The 22,755-nt window shown below is 42.4% G+C and overlaps 1 protein-coding gene across 5 annotated transcripts in view; it reads left to right on the forward strand.

Annotated features, from left to right (window-relative positions):
* kcnj15 (potassium inwardly rectifying channel subfamily J member 15) overlaps window positions 1-22,755 on the forward strand; it is a 66,761-nt gene that overhangs the window by 14,602 nt on the left and 29,404 nt on the right. For 2 of the 5 annotated variants that reach the window (XM_087992512.1, XM_087992510.1), the window contains exons 2-3: window positions 8,543-8,661; window positions 19,652-19,719. In XM_087992512.1, coding sequence (XP_087848638.1) covers window positions 19,673-19,719 — 47 coding nt within the window. In that variant the 5' untranslated portion in view covers window positions 8,543-8,661; window positions 19,652-19,672. Of the gene's footprint in view, window positions 1-6,952; window positions 7,161-8,233; window positions 8,265-8,542; window positions 8,662-19,651; window positions 19,720-22,755 lie in introns of those variants that run through there. The other 3 variants (XM_087992511.1, XM_043701338.2, XM_043701342.2) reach the window with 3 other exon arrangements.

Below are 22,755 nucleotides of genomic sequence, written 5' to 3' on the forward strand. Positions count from 1 at the left end.
CCTTCTCTGATGATGTCTGCTTCATTTACACTCAAATCATGATGTAGCTTGATGGACAATTTGTCACTATTTTGAACAATCAGTAGTGAGCTCCTCCTAGTCATTAATGTAATGATATCATGTTTGAAGCAGAGTGTCTTTGTAGTGCTGTCTTTGTTCTTCCTGAACTGGAGACTTGTGACCAGTGGTGCTCCTCAGGGATCAGTGCTGGGACTCCTGTTGTTTGGAATATATGTAAATGATTTGGAGGAGAATGTAGGTAGTCTGATTAGGAGGTTTGTGGATGACACAAAGACTGGGTGAACTAGGAATAGTGAGGAGAATTGCCAGAGGATGCAGCAGGATAGGGAAAGGCTGGAGGCTTGGGTGGAGAAATAGCAGAGGTCAGACACGTCAGCAGTGTTTACATCGGGCCTGTCCTGATGACAATGATGCTTTAACCCAATGGTCTAGGCATGGATGTGTATTACAACTAACTTTGATGTCACTGTGCCTCAATACTGGGGACATTACCATGGGAAAGGACAGTCATGTTAGTACATTTGCCCTGCCAGTGGATTTTCAGGACTTTGCAAAGGCAATGCTGTGATAATTCTCCAGGTATGTGAAGTGTCTGCTGTACATCACCAACTGCTTCTGATGTGTATAGGAGGATGGGGACCATGGCTGCTGCATAGACATGAGCTTACTGCTGAGTTTGAGATCTCAGATTCTGTTTCTCAGGGATCCAAAAGCTGCATTGGAGTCAGTATTGGATTTAATTGTCAATATCTGTTTGAGAGAATAGGCTCCTGAGGTATGGGAAATGATCCATGTTGTCCAGGGATTTGTCATAGATTTTAATGGTCAGACGGCAGTGTTGTGTGATAGGAACGGGCGAGAAGCAAAACATGAAAATGAAACCCTAGCAGCTTTGGTTCGAAAATTACAAGCATTTTGAATCAACTCTGTTTGCTGCTTGTCATTTCTGACTTCAAAGCACCCAATGTTATTTCAGATATTACTGATTTCTTGCTATATATACATCTTCTTATTTATAGATCACCTGGCCATTGTGACACAACTGATAAAGGTTTGACTCAGCAAGTCTGGAAGAAAAACCGTCTGGTCATTTGGAACTTTAAGCAATCATTTCCATCTCCTCTGGGTCCATCTTTTGATTCCTTCTCTGTCCTATTGTCATCTCATTTTGACGTCAACTGTTCTCCTGCTTGCCATAATCACTTAATAAAAACCGGAAGAACTGAGGATGAAAGAATTCAGAAATAAAAACAGAAATTGCTGGAAAAGCTCAGTAGGTCTAGCAGCAACTGTGGAGAGAAATCAGAGTTATTGTTTTAGGTCCAGTGATACTTCCTCAGAACTGACCACAACACTTCCTCTTTGTTCTTACTTACACAACTGAATCTTTAATAAAAGCAGCATTCTGCAAATGTAGCAGACCTGAGACAATATTAAAAATTTCTGGAGGAACTCAGAAGATCTGGCAGCATCTGTAGAGAGAGAAAATCAGTGTTAACATTTCAAGTCCAGTATGGCTCTTCATTGGAACATGTCTTCGACTGAAGAGTCAAATTGGATTTATAAGTTGATTTCTCCACAAATGCCGCTGAGTTTCTCCAGTACTTTCAGTTTGTATAACTAATCTTTTTCTCAGACTATATTTCATCTAAAAATTTTCTGGTTTTGATGGCCATTTACCTGTGCTGCTGAATATTTCCAGCTTTTTTCTTCAGATTTCCAGCATCTTACTTTTGTTTCTATTTTAGAAAATATTGGCAGAGGACTCTGTTTACCTAATTTGGGACCACCTCTGAGCAATCTTTGGCGTTCCAAGTTAGGAGAAAGTTCAGTTGGAACAACTTGATATATAGATGATGTTTGTGCACCTGAAAGTTGCCAGAACAATGAAGAGAATTATGAGGCATTCAGTGTAATCGAAATTCATTTGTCATGTTTGATATATGTATTAATGATCTGGATGCAGATATGAGGCTAATTTAAAATACTAAAAGTTGTAAACAGAAAAGGAACAGACTTCAGGAAGAAATTGAATGATTGGCAGACTTTTGGCAGACTGAATTGAATGCAGCAAACTGTGATGTGATTTGTTCTTGTAGGAATGAGAAGAGACACATGTAAACAAACTCAAATTATTCTAAAGGAGTGGCGTATGGTGGATGGAAACGAGTCTTCAAAAGTTGTAAGAGAACTAAAACATCGATTAAAAAGGGATTTGAGATCCTCGATCTTATAATAATGGTCTGGAGTACAAAGCACTAGATTGATCCAGGATTATAATCTATTCAGTTTCCTGTGGCCTACTTGAGGTGCACAATCCCAGTGAGGGCACAGATGAATTTGGCATGAATGGTAACAGGCATTGAAGGATGCTAGTTAAATGTTGATACAAAGAACAAAGAACGAACAAAGAACAATACAGCATAGGAACAGGCCCTTTGGTGTCCAAGTCTGCGCTGCCACATTTTGCCCTTCCATATTAAAACTGTCTTCACTTACAGGATCCATTTTCTTCAATTCCCTTCCTATTCATGTATTCGTCCAGGTGTTTCTTAGACAGTCTTAGAGTCTAAGAGATGTACAGCATGGAAACAGACCCTTTGGTCCAACCCGTCCATGCTGACCAGATATCCCAACCCAATGTACTCCCACCTGCCAGCACCCGGCCCATATCCCTCCAAACCTTTCCTATTCATATAACCATCCAAATGCCTCTTAAATGTTGCAATTGTTCCAGCCTGCACAACATCCTCTGGCAGCTCATTCCATACACGTACCACCCTCTGCGTGAAAATGTTGCCCCTTAGGTCTCTTTTATATCTTTCCCCTCTCACCCTAAACCTATGCCCTCTAGTTCTGGACTTCCCAACCCCAGGGAAAAGACTTTGTCTATTTATCCTATCAATGCCCCTCGTGATTTTGTAAACCTCTATAAGGTCACCCCTCAGCCTCTGACGCTCCAGGGAAAACAGCCCTGTTCAGCCTCTCCCTGTAGCTCAGATCCTCCAACCCTGGCAACGTCCTTGTAAATCTTTTCTGAACCCTTTCAAGTTTCACAACATCTTTCCGATATGAAGGAGATCAGAATTGCACGCAATATTCCAACAGTGGCCTAACCAATGTCCTGTACAGCCGCAACATGACCTCCCTACTCCTGTACTCAATACTCTGACCAATAAAGGAAAGCATACCAAACGCCTTCTTCACTATCCTATCTACCTGCGACTCCACTTTCAAGGAGCTATGAACCTGCACTCCAAGGTCTCTTTGTTCAGCAACATCCCTAGGACCTTACCATTAAGTGTATAAGTCCTACTAAGATTTGCTTTCCCAAAATGCAGCACCTCGCATTTATCTGAATTAAACTCCATCTGCCACTTCTTAGCCCATTGGCCCATCTGGTCCAGATGCTGTTGTAATCTGAGGTAACCCTCTTCTCTGTCCACTACATCTCCAATTTTGGTGTCATCTGCAAACTTACTAACTGTACCTCTTATGCTCGCATCCAAATCATTTATGTAAATGACAAAAAGTAGAGGGCCCAGCACCGATCCTTGTGGCACTCCACTGGTCACAGGCCTCAAGTCTGAAAAACAACCCTCCGCCATCACCCTCTGTCTTCTACCTTTGAGCCAGTTCTGTATCCAAATGGCTAGCTCTCCTGTATTCCATGAGATCTAACCTTGCTAATCAGACTCCCATGGGGAACCTTGTCGAACGCCTTACTGAAGTCCATATAGATCACATTTACTGCTCTGCCCTCATCAATCTTCTTTGTTACTTCTTCAAAAAACTCAATCAAGTTTGTGAGACATGATTTCCCACACACAAAGCTATGTTGACTATCCCGAATCAGTCCTTGCCTTTCCAAATACATGTATATCCTGTCCCTCAGGATTCCCTCCAACAACTTGCCCACCACCACAGAAAATGTCTACCAGCATGTTGCGTTGTATGGGGAATTTTAGCTCTGAAGAAAGGTTGGATAGACTGGGCATGTTTTCATTGGAATGCAAGAGGTTGAGGGGCAACCTGAAACAAGTTTATAAGATTGTAAATAGTATAGATAGAGTGGAAAGCATGAGGCTTTTTTCCAGGGTGCAGGGGTCAATTACTAGGGGACACAGGTACAAAGTGTGAGGGGGAAAATTTAAGAGAGATGTGAGAGCCATGTTTTTCACACAAAGGGTGGTGAGGGCCTGGAATGCACTGAGAGGACGTGGTGGAAACAGACACAATAGTAGATTTCAAGACCTCCCTGCCCTCCCCTTCACTGTTTGATCACACAGCATTGCCCTTTGATGTGAAAGGCACTGCTTGTCACTGGCCACTTGGGTGTTTCCTTTCTTCCTGATGGTGGAAATTTGAATAAAGTTTTGTGCACCTTGTGTCTTTCACTGTGTCTCACACCTGCTCATGCATAATATGGGTGCTGGGGAAAAAATAAGCACTACCGCCTAACTGCGGTAGTGTGGGGGAAAAAAAAGAAAAAAAACACCAACAAGGTTTGCTGGTCAGCTTCCTGAGGTCACAGGAAGGTCATGCAGCCTCCACTTAAATCCTAAGCCACAGGTAGGGTTTTTTTTTCTTTTTCTTTTTTTTACTGCCACCTAAGTGCGGTAGTGCTTATTTTTTCCCCAGCACCCATGGTGTGTGTGTGCAGGTGTGAGACACAGTGAAAGACACAAAGTGCACAAATCTTTATTCAAATTTAGCCGCAGGTAGGTTGATCAATAATAGGAAATTGATGGATAATAGGTGTCAATTAGCTCATAATTGAGCCTAATTGCCATCTTGCTCCCAGAGGCCTTTCTACACTTTGTTAGCACATTAGTTAGGCCACTGTTGGAATATTGCATGCAATTCTGGTCTCCTTCCTATCAGAAAGATGTTGTGAAACTTGAAAGGGTTCAAAAAAGATTTACAAGGATGTTGCCAGGGTGGGAGGATTTGAGCTATAGGGAGACGCTGAACAGGCTGGGGCTGTAATCCCTGGAACGTCATAGGCTGAGAGGTGACCTTATAGAGGTTTACAAAATTGTGAGGGGCATGGATAAGGTAAATAGACAAAGTCTTTTCCCTAGGGTTGAGGAGTCCAGAACTAGAGGGCATAGGTTTAAGGTGAGAGGGGAAAGATATAAAAGAGACCTAAGGGTCAACGTTTTCACACAGAGGGTATGGAATGAGCTGCCAGAGGAAGTGGTGGAGGCTGGTACAATTGTAACATTTAAGAGGCATTTGGATGGGTATATAAATAGGAAGGGTTTAGAGGGATATGGGTCGGGTGCTGGCAGGTGGGACTAGATTGGGTTGGGATATCTGGTTGGCATGGATGGGTTGGACCGAAGGGTCTGTTTCCATGCTGTACATCTCTATGACTCTCTGTTTCAGTCGGGGAGTTTTTGTGCTGCTGGCAACAGATGTCGGCCATCTCCCATGATGAAGTGGGCCTTGTTGGTATGTTTTCTGCCATGACACACTTCATTAAATGCAGCCCATATGTGAGTTATTTTGAGACAGTGTGTTAAATGTGGTATGTTTTTGAGGAACGGGGCAGAGCGCATCTAAGATTCTCAAAGTTCCTTAATGCATGCCTGATTAATTCATAACTAATTGAAAGACACGGATTTTCTATTATTAGTCATCATTGCAGCAATTGGTGTACCATGTGACTACAACAACATCGACAATTTAATGAGATGCCCCAAGCTGCTTCACAGGAGCATTAATAGACAAAATCTGACACCATGACACCTGAGACGAATTTATAGCAGTCAACCAAAATCTTGGACACAAAGATAGGTATCTGAAAGGAGGAATGCAGGTTAGACAGGCAGAGAAGCATGACTAGGGGACTTGAGCTTGAGGTGTTGGGAACTAAAGGTATAGCCACAATAGCGGAGTGATGAAAACTAGATATGGGCAAGAGTCCACAATTACACAACCATAGAAAACTCTCAGAGTTGTGGGGCAGTAGAAAAACCTGTTGTGGTAGGTGCAGGAGAGAGGGGAGGACTAAGACTCAAACTATGGAGGGATTTCAAAATAATAAGGAGAACTTTAATGTCATGATATTAGCTTTAAATCAATCAGCAATCTTCTTTCATGCCTTGGCTTTCCCTTAAAAAAATTGATATTCTTGCAAATTGATGAGTGCAAGAATTAGGTCTAAAGATATCAAATAGTATGGGGTGAAAGCAGGAACAGGGCATATTGAATGGCAGAACAGCCTTAAAGGACTGAATGGCCATTCCCTGCTCCTATCTATTATCTTTCTAAAACATAAAGCTTCAAAGTTAAAAATCATACAACACCAGGTTATAGTCCAACAGGTATATTTGGAAGTATTAACTTTCGGAGCGCTGCTAATTCATCAGGTAATGAGTAGGGCAGGAGCCATGGTCACCTGATGAAGGAGCAGCGCTCTGAGCTGCTAGCAAAAACATGACTGAAGGTGTCAGCCGCAGATAAGCTGATACAGAGGCCATCAAAATGGCTTCAGGTAAACTGGAGGAAATGTCTTTTCCATCTACCCCCATGCCCCATACTGATGATAAATAAAGACTTGAAAAGCTGGAAGTAAATGAAATGTAGAAAATGCTGGAAATGCTCTTTAGGTCAGTTTATGCAGGGAAAGAGAAACACCAAGTTAACGTGTCAGACTTTTATCATTAACTGAAAGAATAATGTGCCTATTCTGTCTACCCATACTGGTGAGTATATTCGGCACTTTCTGCTTTTGAAACAACTAAGGAAAGGTGAAGGTGACGCAGGCTGGAAACAGCCCAAAGGCAGTCATTTGAGTTTTATGATTTCTACAGCTGTACTTGCTGACTGAAGGATTTCTTAGCAGAACACAATGGAGCAGTAACAATCCATAAGGTAAGCTTCGGCAGGAAAGAACTGCAATCTTGGACACACTACTGACAGCCTCATAGTCTCCCAGTCTGCAGGAATGCTGATGGAGGAAATGGAAACTGAACAGAGGTTGCATAATAGCTGCTGATTTAAGAGACCAGGGACATTTCTGTGGCAAGAATAGTGGGAGCTTTCTGCTGTGTTTGGTCTGGGATACACCAGACCTGAATTAGCCCCTAAAGTGGCACAAACTGTCCATTCCCCAGCACTGCAAAGTTAAGGTAAATATAGATACATAAGTATTGCTTATCACCCATCATTAGGAGTAAGTTATCAAGATAAAAGTAAATTACAAGTTAAAAAAAGTTTTAATGTTGTTTACAATTTCCCTGAAGCATTGGAAAACATTGAGGTATGCTGTGAGTTAATAATTTTGAAAGCAGCATGGAATATTTCAGAATTCTCGTGATTTAAGATGTGGGTTTTTTTCTGAAAGAAAATGTGGAATAATATTTAAGACACTTAACCCTTTATTCTGTTGAATAATATTCACTAAAAATCCTGCATTGACCCTAAAGTCAAGAGTATTTTCTTTTTAGGTGTTCAAATGTGACCTTCCTTATCTAAGTTGTTGCTGTGATTTAAAAAGTTTTTTTTAAAATAATGCTTCTAATAAATCATTTAGGGGTTGAAAAAAAACTACCAAAGCTAAAACGTATTTTTAACCTTTCAGCCTGTGTCAACAATGTCAAAATTCCTGTCAAAATTCACAGTCACATTCTGATAAAAATAGTGTTATTAAGATTTAGAAAGGACCTAAGGGGCAACTTTTTTATGCAGAGAGTGGCGCGTGTGTGTGGAATGAGGTGCCAGAAAAAGTGGTGAAGGCTGGTATAGTTACAGCATTTAAAAGGTATCTAGATGGGTATATGAATAGGAAAGATTTAGAGGGATATGGGCCAAATGCTGGCAAATGGGACTAGATTTGTTTAGGATATCTGATTGGCATGGACAAGTTGGACCGAGGGGTCTGTTTCTGTGCTGTATATCTCTATGACTCTATCTTCCTGTTTGGCACAATCTCTGTTCCAAAACTGCCAAAACATAGCAGTAAAATAAGTTTATTCTTATTGCTAAAAATTCACATCGTCTTCCTGGAGTATAAACTTGTGTCAAAATTTTAAAAAGAGCTAAAATGATTGAAAAGTGTCCTCCATTGATTTTATTCATGTATTTTTTTTTGTTTTTATCAACTGTATGTGTGCGCGCGCGTGTCTCTCCCCCACTTAAAAACAATTCTGCCAGTTTTCCACAACTCTTTTCCGCATACTTTCTAACTCTGCTGCTTCTGAAGGGAGGGGGTGGCAGTATGCAGGAGGCTCAAGGTGAAGATTGAAATGTTAAAAGTGTTAAATGATATAGCGAGCAACGGGGGCTGGCTTGAGTGTTTGATTCCACCAAAGTTCAGCCAACCGTGGCAGTAACCTTTTGAAGGGGGGGGGGGGGGGGGTTGACAAAAATGTTTCTTAATAGTTCAGTGACATCACTGGGAGAGGAGGGGGTGCATTTAATAAAAGCTCCTTATCCTTCCTCACCCCTCTCTCGGCAGGTAGGAACCATCCAGGCACTGACTTGTTTTCTTCCCCCCCCCCCCCCCCCCCAGCTCCAGAATCTTGCCCCGTGTCTGGTGTTGGATCGTCCCGGTTTACAGCGAGCCTATCGCCGCCTCATAGTGCACCGCAGCCCCGGCACAATGACCCTCTGATTCCCTTCTCTCTCAAGGTAAGCAATTCTCTTCAATTCATTTCTGGAGAAAGCCCGCGCGTCCTTTCCCTCACCCAAGCACTGTTTTTTTTCTTACAATGAACTTTTAAAAACAAAATTTGAAAGAAAATTAAACAAAAAGATTATAGTCCTGTTTACTTGTTTTTGATGTGTTTAATTTCCTACAACCTTTGATCTGCACCGAAAAATGTATTTTCAAACTATTTGCATGTTGCAACATTTTATTCTTGCTGATTTTTAAAATTATATAATTCAGTTTTCCTTTCAGACTTTTATGCTAGAGTCAGAATGTAACGATCTTTTTTTCCCCTCTCTGAAAGTTTATTAATAAATCATTCTGAGAGACTAACCTCCTCTGATGACGAGTTTGGCACGTTAGTTGGCGATTTTGATTTGTTTACGTCCTGTTCAAGGATTGGAGTAAAAAAAAGATGTGACTACAATGCAATGACTTCCTCCCTCCCCAACCCCCTTTCCTCGTACGGCCAGCGTGAGAATCAAATTGAATAAGGAGGAATTTTGTGGACAGTACCTCCTGCAGAAACTTCCTGACCTGAAGGTGTAAGATCTGAAGTTTTGAACTTCGCTAAGCAGAGTTCATGTGAAAATCCAGGCAGTTTGGCAAGGTGTGGAAACAAGTTAAATATTACCATCAAGACTATAGATTTAAAAAAACGTTTAACTCCTTCTCCACCATTAAGTTTGAAATTATAATTTAAAAAATTGTACAACTGGACCAAACACCTGCTCCCATCTCGCTTCCCCACTCAAAAAAAATGAAAGACCTGACTTTCTCTGCAACAAAATCAGAATTTGCTGGAGGAACTCAGCAAGTTGGGCAGCAACTGTGGAGAGAAAGCAGAGCTTCGCCAGCAATTTCTGATTTTGTTTCAAATTGTCAGCATTGACCATTGTTTTAATCCTTGACTTTCTATAGGTGTTTCACGGTGCTGCACAGTACTCTAGAGCTAATGAAGTAATTTGAAAGTGTGGCATTGTATGGAATTGCAGCAGCCAATTTGGACACAGCAAGATCCCACAAATAGCAATGTGATAACGGAAAGGAAAATACAAACTTTCACTTGCATTGCGTGCTTCATGGCTGAGTCTCAACCATGTCAATTAAATACTTTTGAAGTGTAGTTGGCAATACAGGATTCACTCAGCCAACTCTTTCAAAATAGCATTGTGATAATGACTGCATAACCTGTCTTTGTGAAATCAGTAAAGGGATAAATATTGGCCAGAACCTTTGAATTACCTCCTGATCTTTCACATACATCTGATGGGACCTCGGTTTAGCCTGGCTCTTTGTGCTTTAGTCCTGGAGTGCAAGTGAACTCAAAGCCTTGTGTCTCAGTGGTGAGACAGCTGCCAACTGAACCACAGCTGATGCTAAAAAGATCTGATGATCTGCTTTTAGTAATGGTGATTGAAAGATAAACGTTGACATAATGCCAAAAGTGATGCTGTGATAAAGAGCAAGGAAGCTGAGGGATAACCTAATAGAGATTTATAAAATCATGAGGACCTTGAATAGAGTAAATTGTCAAGGTCCTTTCCCCAGGCTAGGGGAGTCCAAAACTGGAGGGCATGGGTTTAAGGTGAGAGGGGAAAGATTTAAGAGGGACCTGAGAGGTAACATTTTCACGCAGAGGGTAGTGCATGTATGGAATGAGCTGGCAGAGGAAGTGGTGGAAGCTGGTACAATTACAGCATTGAAAAGGCATCAGAATGGGTATATGAATAGGAATGGTTTATAGGAATATAGGCCAAATGCTGGCAAATGGGATAAGATTTATTTAGGATATCTGGTCAGCATGGCAAGTTGGACGGAAGGGTCTGTTTTCATGCTGTACATCTCTGTGACTCGATGGCTCTACAAGGTGTATGGGAATCAAAGTAAAAGTCAAGACTTCTTTTAACAAGGAGCAAGACAGTCAGGTCGAGAGTGAGAGAATAAGGGACCAAGAAATGGAAACTTAGTAATAACAATACCCAAAATTTTAAAAAGACTTGAGGATGGGAAAAGTACATTTTGTGTTTTAAAATTATTTTGAATGATTACCAGATTGATCAGTTAATGTGACTGGCCCTGATGTATTTATTTAGACTTTGTTTAATTATCCCATTCTGGGAGTGATAAACTTTAAATACAAAGTTAAAAATCACACAACACCAGGTTATAGTCCAACAGGTTTAAAATTGGAAGCACACTAGCTTTCGGAGTGCCGCTCCTTCATCGGGTGATTGTGATTTAAATACAATAGTTGCCCCAGGAGCTCAAAATTCCTTGAATATGTTAACAACCTACACACTCCATTTAAAAGGCAAACATTGCATTGAGAGCTCAAGCTCATTGTTGATGAGGAGAAACAATTTGCATTAGCTGCTCCAAAAGCAGTTCTGACCTCCTTTTTGAAGTCAGCTTTCAAGCATAGTTTTTTAAAGACAGCTCTGGAAGGAGAGAACTGCAAATAAACCAAACTGCTGAAGACAGTATTTACTGGAAGTTTACCTTTTGAGACGCAATTATCCAGGGGACTTTGATTAGGTTGTTTTACCCTTTACACTGTCATGACAGAGTATACCGGAAACTCTCATTGCGAAAATTAAAGTTAGTGTACAAAGGTACTGCAAGGGTTAAAATGCCATCAGTTTTGTAACAGTTGTTGCACAAAGAAGTTATGGGAAGCAGGATATAATACAAAAGTGTACAAGGCTGTTTTCATGATTTTTTGCCCATATTTTTATAAGCTATGGTGGATGTTGTGCCACTCAAATGGGCTGCCTTTTCCTGGATTGTATCAAGCTTTTTAATGTTGCACTGCACCCATCCAGCCAAATAGAGAATAATCCATCACAATTCTAACTTGTGCCTTGCAGATGGTGGACAGGTTTTGGGGAGTCAGGAAGTGAGCTCAATTAGATTAGATTCCCTACAGTGTGGAAAGCAGGCCCTTCGGCCCAACCAGTCCACACCAACCCTTCGAAGAGTAACCCACCCAGACCCACTTCCCTCTGACTAATGTAACTAACACTACAGACAATTTAGCATGGCCAATTCACCTGACCTGCACATCTTTGGACTGTGGGAGGAAACCGGAGCACCTGGAGAAAACCCACACAGACATGGGGAGAATGTGCAAACTCCACACAGACAGTTGCCCAAGGCTGGAATTGAACCTGGGATCCTAGTGCTGTGAGGCAGCAGTGCTAACCACTGAGCCACCATGCCGTTACCCACAGCAAAATTCTTGGCCTTGAAGCTGTTCTTGTAGCTACAGTATATATATTTTGGGCGGCACGGTGGCACAGTGGTTAGCACTGCTGCCTCACAGCCCCAGAGACCCGGGTTCAATTCCCGCCTCAGGCGACTGACTGTGTGGAGTTTGCACATTCTCCCCGTGTCTGCGTGGGTTTCCTCCGGGTGCTCCGGTTTCCTCCCATAGTCCAAAGATGTGCAGGTCAGGTGAATTGGCCATGCTAAATTGCCCATAATGTTAGGTAAGGGGTAGATGTAGGGGTATGGGTGGGTTGCGCTTCGGCGGGGCGGTGTGGACTTGTTGGGCCGAAGGGCCTGTTTCCACACTGTAAGTAATCTAATCTAATATATGACTGGCCCAGTTCACTTTCTGATCAACAGTAAGTCTCCAGGATGGTGAAAGCAGGTGGTTCAACAATGGTAATGCCAGTGAATTCCAAGCAGCTGTAGTTGGGTTCTCCCATTGTAGGAGATGATCATTTAAAACCAAACTACTGCAGATGCTGAAAATCTGAAATAAAGACAGACATATTGGTCTTGCAGTATCCATGGAGAGAGAAACTTTTGAATCCAATATGACGTCTTCAGAACCTCTTTTTCATAAATGTAGGTGGAAAGGAACTGAACAAGGGGGACAGAGGGATTGTCAAATCAAGGTAAAGAGAAATAATTTCAGTGGGGCAGGAATAGATTGAAATGATGGAACTGCCAGGGTAGTCCTGTTGGTGGACTTTAGGAAAAAGGTGGAAGTGACTGTGTGAGTAGGGGCACTCTGAGGTGAGAAGCTGTGGATGGGAGATCTCCAGAGGAGATGAAGTCAGTGATAGTCCTGGAATGTTCAGTCGCGGGTTCATGATTCTGAAGGATACAGACTGAAGTGTCTGAGAGCTCAGCTTCTGCAAGTCATAGACCAGCATGATAGATGACAGCAGCACCACCCTTATTAGCAAGTGATTGCCTGACACTTGCAATCCAAATGTTACTTGGCACTTATCAGGTCAAGCATGGATACTGTCCACATTGTGTGTGGCCAACATTTTGAGTACTGTGCCCAGTTTTAAACTCCTTATTTATGAAAGAATTTGATTACAGAAACAGTTCAGAGAAATTTGAGGGACTGAGTTATAAGGAGACGTTGGACAAGCTTGGACTTTTTTCTTTAGAGAGTAGGAGGCTGAAGGGATATCTTACAGAGGTGTATAAGATCATGAGAAGCATAGATAGGATGAATGCACTCCATGGTTTTTCCAGGGTTGGGGAGAACTAGAGGGTATCAGTTTAAAGTAAGAGGGGAAAGAATAAATGGGAACCTGAGGGGCAACTTTTTTATGGAATGCTCTGCCAGTAGAAGTCATAGAATCATAGGGGTGTACAGCATGAAAACAGACCCTTCAGTCCAACTCGTCCATGCCGACCAATATACCAACCTAATCTAGTCCCACCTGCCAGCGCCCGACCCATATCCCTCTAAACCTTTCCTAGTCATATACGCATCCAGGTGCCTTTTAAATGCTGCAGTAGTACTCACCTCCACCACTTCCTCAGGCAGCCCATTCCAGACACAAACCACCCTCTGCATGAAAAAGATACCCCTTATGTCTCTTATATCTTTCCCCTCTCACCCTAAACCTATGCCCTCTAGTTCTAGACTCCCCGACCCCAGGGAAAAAGATTTTGTCTATTTATCCTATCCATGCCCCTCATAATTTTATAAACCTCTATAAAGTCATCCCTCAGCCTCCGATGTTCCAGGGAAAACAACCCAAGCCGATTCAACCCCTCCCTATAGCTCAAATCCTCCAACCCTGGCAACATCCTTGTAAATCTTTTCTGAACCCTTTCAAGTTTCACAACATCTTTCCGATAGGAAGGAGACCAGAATTGCATGCAATATTCCAAAAGTGGCCTTAGCAATGACCTGTACAGCTGCAACATGACCTCCCAACTCCTGTATTCAATAAGGTAAAAACAATGACTGCAGATGCTGGAAACCAGATTCTGGATCAATGGTGCTGGAAGAGCACAGCAATTCAGGCAGCATCAAGGAGCTTCAGCAAAATCAACGTTTTGGGCAAAAGCCCTTCATCAGGAATAAAGGCAGAGAGCCTGAAGCGTGGAGAGATAAGCTAGGGGAGGGTGGGGTTGGGGAGAGAGTAGCATAGAGTACAATGGGTGAGTGGGGGAGGAGATGAAGGTGATAGGTCAGGGAGGAGAGGGTGGAGTGGATAGGTGGAAAACGAGCTAGGCAGGTCGGACAAGTCCGGACAAGTCAAGGGGACTGGAAGTTTGAAACTAGGATGAGGTGGGGGAAGGGGAAATGAGGAAGCTGTTGAAGTCCACATTGATGCCCTGGGGTTAAAGTGTTCCGAGGCGGAAAATGAGACGTTCTTCCTCCAGGCGTCTGGCGGTGAGGGAGCGGCGGTGAAGGAGGCCCAGGACCTCCATGTCCTCGGCAGAGTGGGAGGGGGAGTTGAAATGTTGGGCCACGAAGAATGCCTCATCTTCCGCCTCGGAACACTTCAACCCCAGGGCATCAATGTGGACTTCAACAGCTTCCTCATTTCCCCTTCCCCCACCTCATCCTAGTTTCAAACTTCCAGTCCCCTTGACTTGTCCGGACTTGTCCGACCTGCCTATCTCGTTTTCCACCTATCCACTCCACCCTCTCCTCCCTGACCTATCACCTTCATCTCCTCCCCCACTCACCCATTGTACTCTATGCTACTCTCTCCCCACCCCCACCCTCCCCTAGCTTATCTCTCCACGCTTCAGGCTCTCTGCCTTTATTCCTGATGAAGGGCTTTTGCCCAAAACGTTGATTTTGCTGAAGCTCCTTGATGCTGCCTGAATTGCTGTGCTCTTCCAGCACCATTGATCCAGAATCCTCTATTCAATACTCTGACCAATAAAGGAAAGCATACCAAACGCCTTTTTCACTATCCTATCTACCTGTGACTCTACTTTCAAGGAGCTATGAACTTGCCTCCAAGGTCTCTTTTTTTCAGCAACAATCCCTAGGACCTTATCATTAAGTGTATAAGCCCTGTTAAGATTTGCTTTCCCAAAATGCAAAAGCTCACATTTATCTAAATTAAACTCCAACTGCCACTTCTCAGCCCATTAGCCCATCTGATCAAGATCCTGTTGTAATCTGAGGTAAACTTCTTCGTTGTCCACTGCATCTCCAAGTCTGGTGTCATCAGCAAACTTACGAACTATACCTCTTATGCTTACATCCAAAACATTTATATAAATGACAAAAAGTAGTGGACCCAGCATCAATCCTTGTGGCACTCCACTGGTCACAGGCATCAAGTCTGAAAAACACCCCTCCACCACCATCCTCTGTCTTCTACCTTTGAGCCAGTTCTGTATCCAAATGGCGAGTTCTCCCTGTATTCCATGAGATCTAACCTTACTAACCAGTCTCCATGGGGAACCTTGGTGAACGCCTTACTGAAGTCCATGTAGATCTGTCCTCATCAATCCTCTTTGTTACTTCTTCAAAAAACTCAGTCAAGTTTGTGAGACATGATTTCCCCCACACAAAGCCCTGTTGACTATCCTTAATCAGTCCTTGCCTTTCCAAATACATGTACATCCTGTCCCTCCGGATTCCCTCCAACAACATGCCCATCACTGACGTCAGGTTCATCGGTCTATATTTCCCTGGCTTGTCCTTACCACCTTTCTTAAATAGTCGCACCACGTTAGCCAACCTCGCTTCTTTTATCAACTGTACCAGCCTCAGATTGATCGCTTTCCTCACTATCTCCCTGAATTCCAACCCCCCCCAACCTTACTAGTTTAAATCCTCCCGAGCAGCTCGAGCAAGTCTTCCTTTCAGTATATTTGTCCTCTTCCAATTCAGGTGCAATCCATCCTTCTTGTACAGGTCGCTTCTACCCCAGAAGAAATTCCAGTGATCCAAAAATGTGAATCTTTCTCCCATACACCAGCTCCTCAGCCATGCATTCATCTATCTATATCTTCCCTTCAGAATCTCATCCTTTTCCCTTCCTATGTGGTCGGTTCCAATGTGTAAAATGACCTCTTGCTGGGCCCTCTCCCACTTTGAGAACATTCTGCAACTCTTTGAGACATCCTTGATCCTGATTTGGAGATGCTGGTGTTGGACTGGGGTGTACAAAATTAAAAATCACACAACACCAGGTTATAGTCCAACAGGTTGAATTGGGAGCACTAGCTTTCGGAGCGCTGCTCCTTCGTCAGGTGGTTGTGGAGGACACAATTGTAAGGCACAGAATTTGTAGCAAAAGTTTACAGTGTGATGTAACTGAAATTATACATTGAATAATACCTTGATTGTCTGTTGAGTCTTTCATCTGTTCGAATACCATGAAAGATGTGGAGCTATCATGGTATTTGAACAGATGAAAGACTCAACCGACAATCAAGGTATTTCTCAATGTATAATTTCAGTTACATCACACTGTAAACATTTGCTATAAATTCTGTGCCTTACAAGTGTGTCCTCCACAACCACCTGACGAAGGAGCAGCACTCAGAAAGCTAGTGTGCTTCCAATTAAACCTGTTGGACTGTAACCTGGTGTGTGTGATTTTTATCCTGGCTGCAGAAACCTCTGTCTGTAGCTTGGACTAGAGAGTCCCTGAACACAATCGATCTCTTGGAACCCGAATTACACCTCATTGCATTAGAGCCAGTCTCAATATCAGAAACTTGACTGTTCATTTTACATTCTCTTGAGAATCCATCACCTACTACATTTTCCAAACCAGCATACTTGTTTGAAATAGGGATAGCCACAGAAGATTCCTGCACTTGTGATTTAGGCAGGTGGGTTAACAACATTTAAAAGGCATTCGGAGAAATGGACTAAAAGGATATGTTCCAAGTGCAGGGAAATGGTGTTACCGTGGATAGACATTTTGGTCGGCATGGACCAGTCTGTGCTATAGGACACTATGACTCTAATATTCACGGAAGTGATTTCTGGCACACAGAAAGGTTGCATAGGTTAAGCCCATATCCATTGGAACATATAAGATCTGAAGGTCTTTAAGGTGTAAGCTGAAAGGATGTTACCCTTTGCAAGAGCGTCTAGCACATGGGAACACAGTTTGAAAATAAGGTGTTTCCAATTTCTGAAGAAGAAGAGGGTAATATTTTTGCTTTCAGATAGTGTTGCATCTGTCAAATTCCCTTTCCAGCAGAGAGGTTGAGGCATGGTAATTGAATATTGATAGATTTAGATAGATTCTTGACTAACAAGGTAGTCAAAGGATATGAGACTAGCCAGGAAAATGTGTTGAAGCCACAATCAAATCACCCATGATCATGTTGAATATTGAGCCAGCTAAATGGGCCAAATAGTCTCCTTCTGATCCTAGGTCATTAGTTTGCGGAAGGGAGGGACTACCCAGTAAGGTGGTGGAGCCTAGAGAGAAAATTCTACTATACCTAACATAACTGCTGATGTCTCTATCACTGATGACGGAACACTGAGAAAAATATGTAATTTCACAAAGCTATATGTGAGATTTGTAACTAGGACAGGAATTTTGAACCCAACAGGCTGAGGGAAGAGAGCCAGTGAAAGTTGCCGGTCACTCTGATCAATTCCCCCCTCTTTACAGTGGCTCTGCAATCCTACCTCTAAGAAAAAATCATGGCTTCAAGTGCCAATTCAGGGATTCGGGTACAAATTCTCCCCTGACACTCTATTGCAAAACGAATGAAATGTCCTGCACACTCAAAGGTGGCATTATTAAAATGAGATGGTAAATTTTCCATCCTTTTCAGGGATGGATGGAAAGTACCCTGTGACATTAATTCGAAGAAAAACGATGGGAGTGTCCTGATTAATCTTTATCCTGTGACTACTGTCTAAAACAAATTATCTGACTCTTTGACCACATTTTTTGATCATCTGCCCTAATATTGCCTTATCTGGTCAGTGTCATATCTTGTTTTATAATGCTCACGTGAGCACCTTGAGAAGTTTGGTTATGCGAATTGGCACTCTACAAATTCAAATTTGTGTTGGCAGTTTGTTGCATTGCTGTTTGTGTGATCTTGCCGTATGCAATTTATGTATTTACAACAGTTCAAGAGCACTTCATTGTCAGTAAAGTACTCTGGGATGGCCTGAATTTCTGCAACGGATATATAAATGTATGAAAAGCAAAGAATTTGATGTGCTTGAACTTAGAGTCGTACACCATGCGAACAGACCCTTTGGTCCAACTCATTCATACCAACCAAGTTTCCCAAACTAAACCATTTGCCTGAGTTTGACCCATATTCCTCTAAATCTTTCCTATTCATGTACCTTTCCAAATGTCTTTTAAGTGTTATTACTGTATGTGCCACTTCCTCTGCCAGTACATACTACACACGAACCACCCTCTACGTGAAAAAGGTTGCCCCTCGGGTCCCTTTTAAATCTTTCTCTTCTCATCTTAAACCTATGCCCTCACTTGAAAGGCAGGAAGTCATATACGCACTGCACCTTCCAAAAACACCCATGTGATAATGGCTAGACAATCTAAATTTGAGTTGTTGATTGAGAGATAAATATCGGCTAAGGCATCAGAGATAACCTCCCTGTTTTTTCTCATGCACATTCAGAGAGTTAGTACAGACATCACTGGCTGAATCATGCCTTCTTCTGCACTGTATTAGCATCAAAATGACACCACTTCCAGTAGTGCAGCCCTCTTTCAGTACTCCACTACATTGATGGCCTGGAGCTTTTGGAGTGGGACTTGAACCCACAGTCTTCTGGCTCAGTTGAGAGTACGACCAACCGTGTCATTAAGCCTGTGAAAAGAGGTTTCAATCATCAAAAAAACTTCCATTGGCCAGCTACAGCCAACTCACTAAACACTCAGAATGTGAGACCACTTTGTGCTGCATCCAGTGCAAAATGTAAAATCTAGAAATGTACATCAGTGAATGAAAACTGTACCAACAAAAGGGTAGGGTGATGCTGAGAATGGAGAAAAGTGTGTGGAATTATTAAAATGTGTTATACATTTGAATATTCAAAGTCTCAGATATCTCCTTCAGTTTATGCATTGGTAGGTTAGAATGCCTCTCCTTTCCTTGAAATCTCACTTGATACTTTGAGATTGAGTGTTTTTTTTCTGTGTAGATGCAGATATTCCTGACACAAAAGTAAATGTGCCTTGCATTGACCAGGCCTGGTATAATCAACAGAAATTTATTCTTATACCTGTTTAACTCTATAGATTATTTAATATCTGATATAAAATTTAGTTTTCTGAACTTTCCATTGTCTTGCGTGTTGATCTTGCATGATTGTCTGAAAATGTGCAATTTTTTTAATCATTTCTTCTGCAAGTTATGTTCTCAGTGTCCAGTATTCACTGAGTAGGATCATATGGTAAAAAGCTGAAAATCTTGAATAAAGACAAAATGTTCTGGCTGCATGTTACTCAGAGTCTGAAGCGGGGAAGGATAAGAAACTGCTTCAGGTGAGAGCCTACGTTAGAACTACAATTATAAGTCTGGAAAGATCCTGACATTGCTGCAAAAAGACAAATCAGGACATGCTCAGGTGAGTACAGCTCTCGCATTCCTGGGCATGTTCTGGCTTTTCTTACATCAGGGACTTCTGTTGGACTGTGCTACTTGTGGTGAAGTGAAGGTTGCTGAAGTGTTACTGCTTTAATCACTGATCTGATGCTGATTTACCTGCTCTTTATTTCCAAGAATTGTCTGTACTTGGCACCAATGATCACTTTCCTACTACCTTCAAATGTTGCAGAAAAATTAACACGGTAAGCCCTTTATAACTTTTTCAGTTCTGAGGTAACTGATAGGTAGCACTGCTGTCATCTCTGAGTCAGAAGCTTGTGGTTTCAATTCCCATTCCAGGACTCAATCACCTAATCTAGGCTGACACTTAAAAGCAGAATTAAGAGAATGCTGTGCTATTAGGGTTAGATTTTGGATGAGATTGTAAACCAAGGCCCCACTGCCTGTTCGCATTGATATAAAAGGTTTAATTGTGATGGAAGATGGACCAAGATCTTCTGATAATATGGGCAATGGTCATCCTTCAATCAACATTATGTGATATACACAAGGCCTGGATTTAGGGGTGATCCCTAGTTCAAAGTTTTCAATTATCAGAGATATCTATTTAAGCACAGATTTGTTTGGGTGACATAACTGAAGTATTAAAAATAATTAAGTCTTCAGATTATATGTGGAAAGACATTTTGAGCAAGATAGTTTGGATCGTAATTCTATTTGGTAGTGCACAAGACAGGCATGTCTCATTTGCCAGTTTTATTTGTGCAATATTGGGGAAGTTTTCTTTTTACAGGGGATTATTGGTACTTAAGCTGGCAGAAAGTGAGGACTGCTGATGCTGAAGATCAGAGCTGAAAAATGTGTTGCTGGAAAAGCGCAGCAGGTCAGGCAGCATCCAAGGAGCAGGAGAATTGACATAAGCCCTTCTTCAGGAATTCCCGCAACGTCGATTCTCCTGCTCCTTGGATTCTGCCTGACCTGCTGCGCTTTTCCAGCAACACACTTTTCAGCACTTAAGCTGGCATGTTGAGCGTGGATTTACTGCAACCGTTTAAAATGGGGTGTGACCAATTCTGCACTCACTTGTGATGAGTCCTCCCCTTGCGCTGTTTACCTGTCACATGTAATCCCTTTCCATCTGGATCACTCCTTTTGGCCTCAAATTCTCTCTAGACCTTTTCATTGTGAGGTAGTGTGTCATTGGCTGTCTGAAATTCTCTGTTTCTCCTCCTTACTTTGTTTCTCTCTGAACCTATTGCACTCCATTTCTTAAATTCTGTTGGAGGACTATCATCTACTTTGCATAAACTGAATGCTAACTGAACCATGAGCCCAACAGTGAACATCAAGCCATCATCTCCAGGACTGACCTCTGGTGATATTCTTGTCACTGTCTGCAACCTCATAGCTAGGTGGAGGTGGGTACTGCAGATGCTGGAGATCAGAGTCAAGATTAGACTGGTGTTGGAAAAGCACAGCAGGTCAGGCAGCATCCGAGAAGCAGGAAAATCGACGTTTCGGGCAGAAGCCCTTCATCAGGAGTGAGGCTGAGAGCCTCGGGAGTGGAGAGATTGAGAGTATGAATTCTTCTGAGGATATAATACAGTAGTAGTTTGCAGTTTTGAGAGAGTGTGGCCCTCAGTTGAGGCATAGCTGACTGTAAAGAGGTTAAGTGGTGGTGCAAGTGTGGAGCAGAGGATTCGGAAGGAGGTTTAGAGTATGAATTCTCTCATCCCTGAGGCTCCCAGCCTCATTCCTGATGAAGGGCTTTTTCCTGAAATGTCGATTTTCCTGCTCCTCGGATGCTACCTGATCTACTCTAATCTTGACTGCAACCTCATAGCTCCCTAGTCCTGAACAGCTCACTTCTACCTTCTTCCCAAAATGCACTAACCAGAACCGTCATTTCAGTCATCCCTCGATAATCATCTCTTTCATATATATCCACCATTCTTCTGACCACCCTGCCACTTTAGCAGGTTCCACTTTCATGGTCCAACCTGCCATTCCTTCATCATGATGACCAATCTTCCGACATTTCCATCCACCATGGGTAATTGAAGGTTCTCTGCTTCTTTCTTGAACTGAAGTGCAAAAGGGTGCAGAAAAGATTTACAAAGATGTTGCCAGGATTGAAGGGTTTGATTTATAGGGAGAGGCTGAATAAGTTGGGGTTATTTTCCCTGGAGCATGAGAAGCTGAGGGGTGACCTTATAGGGGTATAAAATCATGAGGGGCATGGATTTGGTGAATAGCCAAGGTCTTTTTCCCAGGGAAGGGGAGTTGGAAACTAGAGGGCATAGATTAAAGGTGAGAGGGAAAGATGTAAAGGGAGTAAGCGGCAACTTTTTCATGCAGAGAATGGTGCATGTATAGAATGAGTTGTCAGCAGAAGTACTGGAGGCTGTTGACAACTTTTAAAAGACATCTGGATGGGTACATGAATAGGAAAAGTTTAGAGGGATATGGGCCAAGTGTTGGCAAATGGGACTACAATAATCTAGGATATCTGGTTGGCATGGAAGAGTTCGACCAAAGGGTCTGTTTCCGTGCTGGAAAGCTCTATGACCATGGCTCTAGTCTTTATCCACCATTCACTCTCCTGTATCTGGATGAATGTCTTCTCTCATTTTCCAACTTTCTTGTGAACAATGCTCATTTCATCCAAATAAAAAGATATTGGGTCTGAGCTGTGCTTCCCCTTTTTTTGAGATGCATGATACGTTCTTCCTTCTACCCTTCTGTTCCCAATCCATTGAGGACTGTCTAGGTACCACTTCTTGCTCATGCCCTGAGCTAGAAAACTCAACATTGCTTTCAATTTCCAAGTTTTTCTTTTTTTCACATGTCTGACTCTTCGAAATACCTTAACATCTCTGTCCCCATTTATAGGATTGACCGTCAAAAAATGATAGCCTACTGATTTCCATAACTAATACTGCACACTAGCACACCTTTAAGTGCTGAAGGAATATCATTCCATACTTTGTTGTATCGAATGCACTCATACAGTCTTTCTTATCGGTGTTTCTGACATCATTCTTTTCCCTAAACTGAGGACACTCTGCCACCATAGTTGACAGCATCCTCAAGAATGCCCATGAACTTGCCTGCAATTCTCCTCTCATCCTTTCTATATTATCTCAGTCCCATGAATACCCCTTTCACCCCACCAACCTCCATTATTTTCAACCATCTCCATTGTGATGCCATCACTGAACACATCTCCCTTTCCCTTCCCCTTTCACCATTCTGATGTGATGCCAGCTTTCCTTTTT

This window comes from Chiloscyllium plagiosum, unplaced genomic scaffold, assembly GCF_037043375.1.
Source record: "Chiloscyllium plagiosum isolate Xiang-an unplaced genomic scaffold, Cpla_swu_hap1 HiC_scaffold_12, whole genome shotgun sequence".
Lineage (NCBI taxonomy): Eukaryota > Metazoa > Chordata > Chondrichthyes > Orectolobiformes > Hemiscylliidae > Chiloscyllium > Chiloscyllium plagiosum.